The 15,714-nt window shown below is 41.2% G+C and overlaps 1 protein-coding gene across 11 annotated transcripts in view; it reads right to left on the bottom strand.

The window, feature by feature from the left end:
- Positions 1–15,714, bottom strand: part of AGRN (agrin) — a 379,838-nt gene that overhangs the window by 28,674 nt on the left and 335,450 nt on the right. For all 11 annotated transcript variants that reach the window (XM_063436014.1, XM_063436017.1, XM_063436016.1 and 8 more), the window contains 7 exons: positions 13,772–14,173; positions 12,691–12,883; positions 11,804–12,019; positions 9,960–10,189; positions 9,230–9,364; positions 8,673–8,769; positions 5,964–6,128 (listed from right to left, as the gene is read on the bottom strand). In XM_063436014.1, coding sequence (XP_063292084.1) covers positions 5,964–6,128; positions 8,673–8,769; positions 9,230–9,364; positions 9,960–10,189; positions 11,804–12,019; positions 12,691–12,883; positions 13,772–14,173 — 1,438 coding nt within the window. The remainder of the gene's footprint in view (positions 1–5,963; positions 6,129–8,672; positions 8,770–9,229; positions 9,365–9,959; positions 10,190–11,803; positions 12,020–12,690; positions 12,884–13,771; positions 14,174–15,714) is intronic.

Raw genomic sequence — 15,714 nt, 5'->3', positions numbered from 1 at the left:
CATTATCCCCCCATAGCCAGTAACTTGTGTTTATTATACATTATCCCCCCCCATAGCCAGTAACCTGTGTTTATTATGCATTATTCCCCCATAGTCATTTATCGTTGGACCTAGGCAGCATGATGTCTTAGGCCGGCCCAGAGAGTGAGTGAGTGAATAATATAATATATATGTTCAGAGACATATTAGTAATATATGTAAATCGGGTTCATGCAAAGAGGGTGAAAACTTATTAAAGAAAAACACACTTATTGCATCAAATTTACGAAGCCAAACTTTTAAAAGCTTTCCTCATTTCTTTCTCGGGATGAGGAATATATCGGTTGTAGACTGAGGATTTCCATCTGCCCAATCTTTTAATAATATGCACTGGAGTGTCAGTGTTGAAGGAGACCGAAGCTGCCCCTATTCTAAATGAAAGACCCGAGACATGAATACAACCCAATCTTAGGAGTAGTGTTCTGATGTAGTAGATGAATTTAGCCGTAGTCAGAGGGATTCAGTGAGAGTAGTGGTGAAATGTGTGTGGCATGAGTGTGGGTAAGTAAGAGTCAAGTATTTTAACTGGGCACTAGTTCTAGGTGGGATAAAGTGGTATAGCGGATGGATGAGTAGTTTGGTTCGTTTTAGGGGTTTGTAGAGAAAGTATATAGTGATCATGATTTTTAGCGATATCCAATATTTTTAAGGTGGTCTCAAACAAACATAAAATGCTATATAAAATTTGTGGGAATATCGAATAGTCGTGTACAGTAAATCAGAGAGGGCTCAGAATATCGAACCATCGATCGGTAACATGGATGAAGTAGGGGGTCTATCTGTTTTATTAAATACGCGGTAACAGTGGCGTACACATGACCTATGGGGCCCCGGTGCGAAAATTGATCCGTGGGCCCCACCCCCCCCCGCACGCTTACTCTGCACAGGCCGGTGGGCCGCAACACATGGCGGCGGGCACCTGGTCGCAGGGGTGCGACCCCTGCGACCGCGGTATGTACACCAGTGCATGCAGATGCACATGCATTTAAAGGACCACTACAGACACCCAGATCACATCAGCTCAATGAAGTGGTCTGGGAGTCAGGTCCCTCTAGTTTTAACCCTGCAGCTAACAGCATAGCAGTTTCAGAGAAACTGCTATGTTTCACTGAGGGTTAATCCAGCCTCTAGCGGCTGTCTCACTGACAGCCGCTAGAGGAGCTTCCGCGATTCTAAGACACTGAACGTCTATAGGAAAGCATTGAGTAATGCTTTCCTATGGGCGGTTTGAATGCGCGCACGGCTCTTGCCGTGCATGCGCATTTGGAGCTGAGCGGCGGAGGGATCCCTAGCGCCAAGGGAGTCCGGCGCTGGAGAAAGGTAAGTGCTGAAGACACATACTCTCACGAACAGACGTATACACACTAGCTAACAGACACACACATTTACTGACAGAGACACACTCAGCGACATACATACATACACACTCACTTACAAAACAAACACACACTCACTAACAGACATCAAACAGACTCACTAACACAAACACACTCAGTAACAGACACACACAGTAACACACTCACTGACACTCACTAGCAGACACACACTCACTGACACTCACACTAACACACACATTAACACTCACAGTAACACTAACACACACACACTAACACTCACAGTAACACTAACACACACACACTAACGCACTCACAGTAACAATAACACACACACACTAACACTCACAGTAACACTAACACACACACTAACACTCACAGTAACACTAACACACACACACACTAACACTCACAGTAACACTAACACACACACACACTAACACACACTAACACTCACAGTAACACTAACACACACAGTAACACTAACACACACACACTAACACACACACACTAACACACACACACTAACACTCACAGTAACACTAACACACACACACTAATACACACAGTAACACTAACACACACACTAACACTCACAGTAACACTAACACACACACACACTAACACTCACAGTAACACTAACACACACACACACACACTAACACACACTAACACTCACAGTAACACTAACACACACAGTAACACTAACACACACAGTAACACTAACACACACACACTAACACACACACACTAACACACACACACTAACACACACACACTAACACTCACAGTAACACTAACACACACACACTAATACACACAGTAACACTAACACACACACTAACACTCACAGTAACACTAACACACACACTAACACTCACAGTAACACTAACACACACACACACACTAACACATTTTTTTTAAAATTTAATCCCCCCAGCCTCCTTACCTTTTGGAGTGCTGAGGGGATTCCCTGGGGTCCAGTGGTGCTGCTGGGCTCCTAGGGGGCCGGTCACCCGGCGGGCAGTCAGGCTGGCCGGTGCGCGAGGGAGCACTCTCCTCTGAGTGCTTCCTTTTCAGCTCCCTCGCGCGCCGCATAGGGATGCCGGCGCCGGAAGATGACGTCATCTTCCGGCTCCGGTATCAGTGCGGTGCGTGAGGGAGCTGAAGAGGAAGAACTCAGGGGAGAGTGCTCCCTCGCGCACCGGCCAGCCTGACTGCCCGCCGGGTGTAAGCAGGGCCAGCCCCGGGGGGCCCGGAGGTGGCCGGCTCCTGGGACCCCCAGGAGAAGAGGCTGGCCCAGTGAGTACATACGGGTCGCAGGGGCGGCCGGGCCCCCTGGTGGGCCGGGCCCGGTCGCAGCCGCGACCCCTGCGACCCGGTATGTACGCCACTGCGCGGTAATATGCTTTTAATGGGATAGGACGTTAGGAAAGGTGTGTGATTGGGATAAGTGGTTGTGGCTGTATTTACCTTATCCTGGGACCGACCTGGCTCCTAAGCTTGAGCCGCGCGTGGCTGGATCACTCCTGCCTCCACACGAGCCGCATGCGGCTTGATCTCCTCTTCTGACTTCTGACCACAGTGATTGGTCACGTGGCCCGCCTGGCACTAGGAGCACGGCTCGAGTCACGAGCTCGCTCTTAAAGGGGCAGTGGGTGCCAAAAGTTGATTCAGGCTCCCATTGGCCCACGTCATTCCAGAACCCCAACACACGAACGTTTTGAGGGCACAATAGCTTGCATTTAAAAAAAAACAACCTTTTTTGACTGTAATATAATAGCAGTCAGTTTCCTTCACACATGTGCATTTCAGGGCCTGCCAGGGCACAGTGTCACACCAGTGCAACTCATATCTGGTGTAACAGTAGTGTACATTTAAAAAAAAAAATACAGGGGGCTTGTTGTCACCTTTCGGGGACCCTTGGTGTTGTACGTGGCTGGTTGGAGGAAGAGACCTTCAATGACATCAGTGAGTACAAGGAACGGGACATGGCTAGCTTGGTATCCAACCTTGTGCAAATGGGGAGTTTGTGGTTGTGCAAATGGACTGTTTGCGGTTGTTTGCGGTGCGTTAAACGGGGAGTTTGGTCTGTCACTGTGAAGCGGGCGTAACCCTTACACTACCTGATCGATACAACATCATACCTGATGTTTTAAAGCACGTTATTCCAAACAATTTAGGAATGTTAGGTGATTTATGCCCTTTATGGATTAAAGCCAGACTCTGCATCAACTATGTAATTTTCCATGGGAGTTTTGCCATGGATCCCCCTCCAGCATGCCACAGTCCAGGTGTTAATTCCCTTGAAACAACTTTTCCATCACTATTGTGGCCAGAAAGAGTCCCTGTGGGTTTTAAAATTTGCCTGCCTATTGAAGTCTATGGCGGTTCGCCGGGTTTGCCCGTTCGCGAACATTTGCGGAATTTCGCGTTCGCAAACGGAAAATTTTATGTTCGCGACATCACTAATCATAAAGCATAGCTAACATATCTAAACTAATACATAACTGAACTAGTCCCATCCCTAGGACCTTGGGCGCAACGGGTTTTTCTAGGCTAGTCAAGTGACTGAGTACCAGTTCCCGGAGGGAACAAAATGCCTGATGTTTGGTACGTCCCAGCGGAGTTCATGTGAAGGCTTCTGGGTCCCACTCTGTGGTTCCGCCAATGTGAGTGCTGTCATGAACTTAGTTGCCTCATCGGGCGATGTGATCCTGTGGGTTTTCTCCACCACCTGCACGGTTAAGGCCCGTGGAGTGGTCCACCAGTATGATATATTCGCTTCTTGTAACCTCCGGGTTATAGGCCGCATGGTTGTGCGCCATTGTAGGGTGGATCGGGTAAGATCCTGGTAAAAAGTCAATTGGTGCGACTCAAATGTCAAAGGTGGTTTGCCTCTTGCGTGAATTGTTGCTTGTCGGCAAAGGATTGGAATCGCACAATAATGTCCCTGGGGGAGGCCGTGGGCGCTCTTGGCGACTTTGTGATCCGGTACACCCCATCCAGGACTATCGACCTCGCCTGTTTGGCAGGTAGCGCTGTGACCAGTCGGATCATATGAGGAAGCTCTTCTGCAGTCACCTCACCCGAGACCCCTTTGACTTTAAGGTTCTTTCTGTGGCCTCTATCATCCATGACCTCCACCTTGTGGCTGGAGGTAGCCTGCAAGGTCAGCAGTACTTGTACAGTTACCTCCAATGCGGTGAGGCCCTGCTTGAGGCCCGTCACCTCCTCCTTTGTGGTCTGTACCCTCTCCGTGATGGCATGCACCTTTTTCTTTACTAGCACTATGTCCGCATCAAACAGCGTCCGCATTCGTAGAGGTCTGTTATGTCTTGTTTCATGGAGGGTGATAAGTTTGGTGCTGCTGTGGGTATATTTGAACCTGATGGGACAGGCTTGGTAGGCCTTGCTCGAGGTGGACTGGCCTTTCCGTCTGACAGGTCAGTCGAGGCCTCTCTGTCCACCCGCTCCGCTCAGGTGTGGGTGGGTAGGGAGCCCAGTCGTCTAGAAACTCTGCATGTCTCCCAGGAAATAACAAGTCACTGGGCCTGTGTGTCCGCCACTTCTTGCGTGTCGATTTAACTTGCGATCCGCAGAAGAAAGGCAAGTATGTGCTCCGTGGGTTGTCACCCAGCCTCAGGTAGCACTGCTGGGGGCCGATGTAGCTTAGTTTGGCCGATTATTGTGAGATTCATAATGTAGGTACCGGTGTAGTATGAAATGGCGTCTACTCCATTCGGCTGCTAGGCCCCACCCCCCTCAGGTGTATTTATTTATGTGACAAATCAACCTTTTGTTTTCCAGTAGTAGGCATATCGTATTGGATAGCAGCATTCGTAGACTCCAGATAATGCATATTTTTTCACGATAAATCTAATGCCAAGCCTATAACCATACATTCGCCCTTTCCTGAGTTATTCATTTATTAAGGATAACACCATATTTTATCCCTCATTTTAAAACTCTTGCAATACTTATATTGTATTTATTTTTCACCTGAAGTTACTAGATCAATTAAGTAAACTTCAGTTTTGGAAAACCTGCATGCCGTATGTATATTAATTAGTTTTATGACCATGTTCCATTACAAAATAAAGTTGTCAGAATGTCCCTCTCATGTCACTCACATCATTCAGAGCAATTAAATTGCTATATTCACAAATTGTTTGCACATTGAACATAATGGAATATTACTAGTTGAAAATAAAAAAAAACTAATTCTTAGACACAGTAGTTCAATTATTATTCCAGCTATTATTTTTGCATTTATTTTGTACTAATGAGTGCATGATTATAATAATTGAAATGGCTATGTGTAACAATCAGAAATTGTTTGGGGTATTACATTTTTGGCGGTCTCTAATTATAGAGGGTAATTGTTGCCTGGGTGTGTTACTTCTTGCTCTGAACTTTGTGTCTTTGGCTAAGAATGCAACCCCCTGACTGCTGATAATAATGGTGGGTCTACCATAAAGGAAAAAAAATTAATCTCTTAATAGATTCGACAGCGCCTTACGTTCTCTCATTAACAAATGAAAGGAAAGGCGTGGGAGAAAGAGAAAATTAAAGTTCCCCATCACGTACTTGATGACAGCAGCTCCTTTTCCTAGATCGTATCGATACTCGAGATGACCATCGTGAAGAGCCAAGGACACAAAGTCCCCTTTTCCGTCGGTTTTCTGCCCGTTATAAAAGATCAAGCCACTGGGACTGCTGGCAAGGAATACTACTTCCATAGAAAACTTTTCACTGAAAAACAATACAGATCTTTATATACAGAGATGCACATTTCAGTTCTTCCTGATCGCCATATCTATCGTTATAGTTAAAAACACCCCCTTAAGAGTCTATGGAACTCAGCGCTGTACAATAGTTTTATGTTTCCACTGTTAAAATCCCCATGAATTAAAACGTCAGGTACATTTAAAGTGATGCTACACTTTTGTTCTTGATTTTTTAATTATGTTTGAACACTGTTGCAGTCTGAACTGTGTAGAGGAAGAATCTACTGTATCTTTTACAGGTACAACCTATGTTACACACAGTACTGCTTGTTGAACAAAAATTAGCAAAGAAAAGGAAAAAATCCCCTAAGGGATATTCCTATGCTGGCAATAAAGTAACAATGACACCTAAAGTAACAATAAAAATTGTCTACATGTCCTAGGGAGTATAGCTTGGATGTTACAGGGAAAAATGTCCTTGTTATACTAATAATAGTGATAAATCTTTATTGAATCTTAACAAATAACAGGGAGACAAAAGCTTTCCCTATATCCACATATAGCTGTAGGCAGAGGGTACAGAGGACCCAGTTATTGTTTGTTGGAGAGAAGAGAAAATTTACTCTCTATTTCAGTGTGACCAACAATCATATAGTTCCCAGAATGAGTTATTGCCAGGTGCTGGGCTGGTAGAGGAATGTAGGAGTAAAGATAAGAAAAAATAAAAATTGTTATCGTATAAATTTCTTACTTCAAATACCTCTATGCTAGTCCCTAGTCTCCTGAAAACACCTTTGAGGGTGTTCTAATCTCAGTCTGAATCTGGGTATCTGAAAGAGCCAACTGCCTAAACAGCTTGAGCTTACTCGCTAGGATGAGCACGCAAAATAATAAAGAAAGGGTCTAAAAACCCATGGTGCAAATAAATATGATTAAGTGCATTGAGTGCATAAGTGCAAAGTGAAAAGAGTAACGACGAGCTTATCGCCCGACGCGCGTTTCGGTGTGTAGGAACACCTTCGTCAGGGGCTCAGCCCCTGACGAAGGTGTTCCTACACACCGAAACGCGCGTCGGGCGATAAGCTCGTCGTTACTCTTTTCACTTTGCACTTATGCACTCAATGCACTTAATCATATTTATTTGCACCATGGGTTTTTAGACCCTTTCTTTATTATTTTGCGTGCTCATCCTAGCGAGTAAGCTCAAGCTGTTTAGGCAGTTGGCTCTTTCAGATACCCAGATTCAGACTGAGATTAGAACACCCTCGAAGGTGTTTTCAGGAGACTAGGGACTAGCATAGAGGTATTTGAAGTAAGAAATTTATACAATAACAATTTTTATTTTTTCTTATCTTTACTCCTACATTCCTCTACCAGCCCAGCACCTGGCAATAACTCATTCTGGGAACTATATGATTGTTGGTCACACTGAAATAGAGAGTAAATTTTCTCTTCTCTCCAACAAACAATAACTGGGTCCTCTGTACCCTCTGCCTACAGCTATATGTGGATATAGGGAAAGCTTTTGTCTCCCTGTTATTTGTTAAGATTCAATAAAGATTTATCACTATTATTAGTATAACAAGGACATTTTTCCCTGTAACATCCAAGCTATACTCCCTAGGACATGTAGACAATTTTTATTGTTACTTTAGGTGTCATTGTTACTTTATTGCCAGCATAGGAATATCCCTTAGGGGATTTTTTCCTTTTCTTTGCTAATTTTTGTTCATTAATCTATTTGGGTACAAGCCCTTTGGTGGGAACTGGCACCACCTCCTGACCACACTTCCTTGTCTCCCCTGCCCTCGTGATTCCAACTTTGAGGGCAGTTGGCAAAAGACAGGGCAGAAACTGTTTATCTACAGTACTGCTTGTTGCCTTCTGACAGATGACGTCTCTTGGAAGTTCATTGTAAGAACAGCAGTGAGGGTTAGGCAGCTGGTGCTTAGGCGACAAAGTTCTGCCAATATACCGTAGCATTAAAACATGAGTACCGTACGTTAGCTTGAATTTTATTTGTTTTTATTTTAGTCATTCTGAAAGTCCAAGGTAATACAAAAAAGGTATTAAAGATACTATAATCTGCTATTTTACATCTGCATCACTGGGCTAATATGGCTACAATTTCTACTTTCAGTCAAAACAAAGACCAATTAGGGGATGAAACATTGTTCTGTTCCTTCATGGTGACTAAAATAAAAGAGGATGAAATTCAAATTAATCTACGGAACTTGTGATTTGCTCTTGAGAGGACATCGAGGTGGAGACTACATTCGATGGTTGTTAACTGAGCTTCTCTGCACATTATTCAAGACTACTATTGCAATGGTAGACGTTTAATTTTGTATATAAGTTGTACTTGTGACATTGTTGTACACTAGACTAATAAAACTACATAACACAAGATGTACATCACATTCTATCCACAAACTAAATCCATTCTGTTTTTAACCATGTCATCTATAGAAGAAACTAAGGTTAAATCAATCATCGTCTCTTTAAAAATTTTCTAACTCTAACTTCATAACAACACTGTCTTCTTTTGCCTTGAGCTAAGATCACATACCTTATATCGGTGGCAAATGTCTGGAGGCCTTTCAGTTGTAGGTAGGAATATCCATTAAACTGGGGTAAGAATGAAGCACTCAGGTCCTGGTCAGTGACTGATGATAATGAAGAAAGGAAAGGAATGTATATATATTTTTACATTACATGATACTAGTCACTAACTGACAGCAACCTGGCAGCCATGCATATGAAACATTCCGATAGAATGCTGGCTTCATCCCAATGTCTACTGTGTTACAGATACAATTTTTTAAAATGTCTTGCAAGGTATGTCCACAAAAATATCATTGCTAAATCAGCTCCTGGTGCTATCACCAAAAAATGATCCAGTATGAGTTTGTTCTTTGTGGTTTAATTGGTCCATGAGCAAATTAGAAATATGACATCATCAATTCAGCATCCCTACCTCTTCTCTACAACCTCATAAGAAACAACAGTGCAATCAAAGACTTTGTGAAGATTTTACTATAGGGCAGTAGTTAAACTAAAATAAACATTGTAGCAGGAAACAAATCTAACTTTCCCTTAAGTGGGTTTTATAAATTACTTCCTTACCCTTCTCGCAGAATTCTCCTTCTCTGCCCATTGGACACTCACACTTGGCTCCCCCTTCGGGTAGGACCAGGCATGTGGCAGAGTCGTGACATGGATTTGGATCGCATGGATTGCGCTCATCTGCACACGTTGGGCCTGAAAGGGCAGCAGACAGAGACATTGAAAAAGAAACCTCACCAAGATGCCACACAATCTTCACATCAACATTGAAATACAAATGCACAATATCATACAAAGGTAGAACCATATCATTTTAACTATAGCTGAACTGTAAGTGGAATATGAAAGCTAACTCTGCAACGTTCACAAATGTAAAAGCAAGAATCTTTTGAAATAGCACAGAATACACACCCTTACACATCAAATTTTGAGATTCTTGTTTAAAAGCTTGAACCATTAAGGATTAGTCACAGATGTAAATTGCAGGGAAAACGCACTCTTCAAGGTACAGGCAGTATTAAAAAATAAATTGTCCATTAAATTCCCATTATTGTCTTCATTTATTTGGTTTTCCTTTCCCATCACTTTCTCCTGCAAACAGGACTCTGGAAGTCAATCTTAAATGTGCATTTTTTCTTTCTTTTTTTTTTTTTTTTAACTATTTTGTGGGTTTTTTAGGCACATGATGGACATAAAAAAACAAACAAACAACAACAGCATCATTGGCTAAAAGATGGGTTGGAAAAAGAAAGCTGTTTTATGAATCTTAGGAAAGACAATACACACTTACCCATGAATCCACTGAGACATTGGCAATGAAACATCTCAGCCTCCTTAATTTGACACTTTGCACCATTGTGACAAGGATTGGGTTGGCAGGGATTATTTCCACACTCTCCTACCCCACTCCCATACAAGACATCAGGTCCCTCCTCCTGCAGGTTGTACACTTGGTTGTTCACATCCAGTAGACGGATACAACCTTTAAGGCCAACAGACAATGACGTCCTCTCTGACACCCTAAAATAAAAACACAGTGAAATGATTAAGGAACAATCCAGAATAGAGGCTAGTATTGCTGACCAGTTACTTAGCTAGGAAATTAGATGTTTCTATATTTGTTCTGCCTGGCATGGTCTGATAAACGCATGAGAGCCATTTGTGGCAACGATCATGACCAGTATGTGAAAGGATACATTTTTAAGACATAGAAAAAAAAGAAAATAGCCAAGAGATGTCAACTTGCAATTCATAGAGATTCACCAAACTCCCACAAATAAAACAATACTATTAACCAGATGAGTACAAACACGGTCATCCCAACAATGTGTGCTGTAAAGATTGTGTGACATGTCCTACTTAGAGCACAGCTTTATCAAACTTCTGATCCTAAAAGTTTGGTACATTCTATGCTGGCATAGGATGTACATGAATCATATTGTGTAGAGGGCAAATACTATCATTAGTTCTTAAGGGGTTAATAACAGTTAATTTATTTATCAATATCAGTCCGACAGTTATTGTCAACGCTGCTCACATTTAATAATTTTACAACGGAACGTGGATCTAAAAACAGGTCTTCAAAATATATATTGCGTTAACAAAAATTATAAAATAAACCTTTCCATTATATTAAGGCGCATCAGAAGGTATTTTGTGTCTCATCTGATACTCCGGCTCAGAGCTCTTTCCGATGACATTAACAAACTGTAAAATCTGGCTAGATCGTCAATGTTAGATCTTCCTATTTTCCTCTTCTTTTCTTCAGTTGATTGATATATATACGTCTTCTGTATATATAGTCTTGGGCCACATGCACGTCACATAGTACTAATACGCAATCTGACTTACGGTTTCTTCAGGTTTATTCTTAGTTACTGATACATAATAAAACAACAAATAATGTTACAGGATAATGGACATTCAACAGCAGATGGTAATTGCTGGACTCCTGAAGGGAGAGTTACATCGTTGTACAGGAAAGAGAGCCAAGAGACCTTGTGTCCCTTTGTTCAGTTACTATATAGAAGTGCCCATACTGAAGTCAAAATTTAACTCTAGCCACATAAGGACAAGACCCCCAACTTACATTCCAGAGCTCTGATACAAAGAAAGTCATGTGACTTAGACCATCTGTTACTTATGTCAATCCACAAATATAATCAATAGAAACATAGAATATGCAATATTCTACACAAACTCAGACTGTGACTCCAACAACTCAAGATCACAACAAACCAGATGATCAAATTGTTTTATATGTTGTTGCTCAACCCAAATAATTTATAAAAATGACATGGAGCACTGCCCATATAATAATCAATTAACGATACACAACAATGGTATATATAGCATAAAAGAAGTTTATAAAACTGATATAAAAAACTATTGGAGTCTTTGTCACGAAAGCTAACATGGTAAGGTAGAAGAGGTAGGGATTACAATGTACAGAATATGAGACTGCTACAATTAAAGCCTTTGTGACAAACACTCTTAGATAGACTGGCTTTTTCATGAGAGAGCAATTTAAAAAAGCCTTAAGGTTGGCAAGGCATCATGGGAGTTGTAGTTCAACAGCAGCTGGGGATCAACCTTTTGGTCACTCCCACATGATTTCTATTAATTGACACTTACACAGCGATTTGATCCTCTGGTGCTCCTCCAATAAACAGATCTGTGTCAAGGTTTAGACCATCAGTGCCAGGTGGGCTCTCCCCATTGACGTGGCTTTCACCGTCCACAGACAGCATACCACTACGGCGGTTACGGGTCACCACTAACTGATGCCATTTGCCAGGCTCGATGGGCACTTTACTGGTAATCATTCCAGTGCCTGATCCGGTGTTAAACCTTAAAAAATAATAAAATGCATTTACTCTGCTGGTTAGTGTCATGGACAAAATATTAGACAAAGAAGTGAGCGTAAAAGAGTGGGAGGTTTTGGAGAGAAAAAAACGTGGAGAACATGGGGAGGTTAAACAGCATTACAAATCAAATTTTACATTCCCTGCTAGAATGATGTGTAGCTGCATACACTGAATTAATGCAACAGATAACAGATTATTAATAGTTACTATATTGTTACCCAGGATGAAGTCTGTCTAGTTTAGCCTTTCCAAATGTCAAATATTTACAAAAACAAAATCCTCTTGTTAATATCTCCCAAAGTGGTCAAGAAAAAAAAATCTAATCTGCTACCGTGGTAATGAAAATGATGTTCTCTGCTATCTTCTATCTGCAATCTGCTTCTACCTTCTTATCTTATCGGCAAACCATAAAACTGACAAATTATTTATTGTTTTGTTTATTTTATTTTGGATTATTTTAGAATCTTTATATTTATTTTGGAACTTTGCAGATTTTTTCCCCCCTTTTCAGTAATTTCTCTGTTGTTTTTTTCTGTTTTCCTTTAATTTATGTTGTTTATACTTTTGTCTCATCTCACAAATACAACATTATAGATACTATATTAAAAAAATATTTATATAAACAAATGCAGGAAACATTTTTTAGTTTAATACCTAAGCTCTACAAAGCCATTAACCACAGCAAGAGAGATAAAATCCTTTCCACGTATCTGGCCATTGTAGAGAAGCAAGCCGTTCTGCTCAGAGGAGCGGAATTCCATGGCGATCCGCACAGTGTGATACGCCTTCATCATTTTAAACGCAAGGTATGATTTGCCACCAAATCCTGGGATGAAATACTTAATATCTGCAGAGAGAAATGAGTATAATGATGAGGGTGTATATTGGTGATAGAAGAAGCCAGTAACTTATCTTTTCCATTGCCTATCTGAGTACAGCAACACTCCAAGCTCGAGGTCACCAATATTTACGATACACCTTTTAAGTTCCTTCATTTGTTAAATATCATCAGATTTTTAGCTTACACAGTGAGATATACCCAGAACAAGTCATGCCTCAACCAATCAGAATGTTCCTATTTCTCTAAATGGAAGGAGTTTCTCCTAAATCCCTGCCATGGTTGGGATTATGGAGAATGAGGTTCAACACTTGACAACAATTCATTTTATTAGATAAGATGAGTGGAACTTCTGCCTACGTTGAGAGCTATTGCTCCATGGTTTCTACAAGGGTGTTAACAGCCCATTTAAAGTTCAGTGACAGAGTCAAGTTTAAATATATACAAATTATAAATATTCTGCCTTACAGACATATTGCTTACACAATAATTCTTTGAGGTTTAGGGATGGTTTATACTTATTTACTCAATACACCAATCAAGGTCTAATTAATAATTGTGAGAGGTTGTCACTATGTTTATAACAGAACATATACTATGGGATCTCCACTTGACATGAGCTGCTGGAATATCCAGTGTTTTCATTAGCATATTAAAGGCACTTCTTTGGCAGTAAGTGCATACCATACATCTTTGAATACAGAAAAATGAACATTAACACATTTTTCTAAATATGTGCACACACTAACTTAAATAGACAGAATATCATTCTTTGGCAAAGAGAAATATATTCCCATACGTAAGGGAAATGTACCAAGTGGGTGAATGCAAAACTAAACAAAAAGGTCTAAACTAAACATAGTAAAGAAGATATGGATACAGAAACACGGTCCTTACTTTTCTCACATACTGCTCCTCCCTTTCCAGCTGGGCAACTGCAGGTGAAGTCTTTCCCATCATCCTCGCAGGTGCCACCATGCAAACAAGGATGTGAATCACAAGGTCGAGGAGGTTTCTTGGTGGCTGGTGGAAGCCGAGTAGGCTTTCGCCTGGTTGTGGTCGAGGCAGTGGTTATTGGCCTCTTGGTAGTTACTGGCCTTTTTGTTGTCATTCTTGCAGTGGTCACTGGATGCTGAAAGAGTGGTACTGGGGTGGTCTTCACAGACATCATCCTTCTGGGTGAGGGAGTGGTGGGCATGGTCGTAGTGGTGGTGGCCACAACAGGAATGCTAGTAGTTGCTCCAGTACTAATAGTCGCAGTTGTTGATGTTGTGGTTGTAACCATGACAGGTACCCAGTCTGCGGAGAAACATATCAAGTATAAAAAATATTAGAGACAACATGGGCAATTTTCCTTCTACCAACAGTTATCGCAGAGAGTGATAGATTTAAAAAGATTTTGCCATTTAAACATCTCTCAAAAAACACGCTGTAGTCCAAAATGTAGACAGCACAACCCATATTGGATTAAACTGCTGGATACATTTCCATTCGATCTGCATTTGAATACAGCCATTTTTAGCCAAAGGCTAAGTATGGTGCATGAAATGATGGTAGCAAATTTACTAATGAACAGTAACTCTGCAATAAAAAATACATAGAGCTCTGTTCTACTTATCTTTATAAACATAGCTATATGCTAAGAGATTGTAGGCTCCCGCAAAATAGATAGTATCTCGCAATAAAGATTTTTACTAAGTGCATCGTATGTTATCTACATTTAATTTCTGGAGACTTTATTAAATATAGCTACATGCTCAAGCAAATGGTAAATTGGAAAGGCTGTAACTCTATGCGGTGTAATCACTAAGTGAGAACTGTGGACACTTGACATGGCAACTCTATGTACAAGGCAAACATTTCAGAACTGGATAATCAGCTGAGTTGGGGAATTTTCCTAATTTTTCAATTTGGACTAAAATTCACAATTTCCTAGTGGATTGTCCACAAATTTCGTTTTAGTGAATCAGCCCGTTATAATAAACATGCAGATACATGACCTAAGCATCTTTGGCTGCGGGCCATTCTTAAAAATGCCTAAAATGTGAAATTCACATTGAATTCACTTTAGAAAATAAACTTGAGTGACCTTCCTGTTCGTTTAGATAATGACAGAGATCAGCTAATAATACGAAGACGAGACAACAGAGAGCAAGGTAAGGTATTAACAAACCGGAGGACTGAGAGCTAGGAAACCATTGCTGGCTTGGTATGGCTAATGCCAATTTCTGGAACTTGTAGGTAGAAAGTAGGGTCAGAATTTTCCATAAATTACACAAATCTACAGATCATTTTTACCTTGTATCATTGGATAAAGGCTGTGAGTGGTACTGATAGGGTAAAGCTATAGGGCACACATTAGACCACTTTATACCAAATAGACAGCTCTTAGAGCAGGACTAAAGATAAGGCGACCCGAGACAGCAGCCAAGGGCCTACGCGTTAGACAGGTGTCCCTACAGTATGAATTTGCTTGGCCCCGTTTACCATCCATATGGGAAACATGGAGGGCCGATCCCAAACTTGTAACTTGCCTAGGGCCCCATAAGATCTTAATTCTTGTCTGCTTCGGTATACCTAAATATCGTTATTATGCCACTCCAAAATTTAAAGACATTCAAGTCAAAAGAGCATCCTAGTCTGTATCATGTCAATATAACTAATAAAATGGATTCCATACATATACTGAGTAAACAAGTCTTCAATATACATATGGAACCATTATTGATGTTACCCTTTTACAGTCAACATGGAGTGATAATTATTAAGAGTAACAGGGGGGAGAATAAAAATTTAGGAACAATAATGGAGCCTGCATCTGTTTGTTTTCCTATGGTCAA

The sequence above is a fragment of the Pelobates fuscus genome, chromosome 11, assembly GCF_036172605.1.
Source record: "Pelobates fuscus isolate aPelFus1 chromosome 11, aPelFus1.pri, whole genome shotgun sequence".
NCBI lineage: Eukaryota > Metazoa > Chordata > Amphibia > Anura > Pelobatidae > Pelobates > Pelobates fuscus.
The sequence above is the reverse complement of the archived record's forward strand: the minus strand, read 5'-3'. Positions and strand labels throughout refer to the sequence as shown.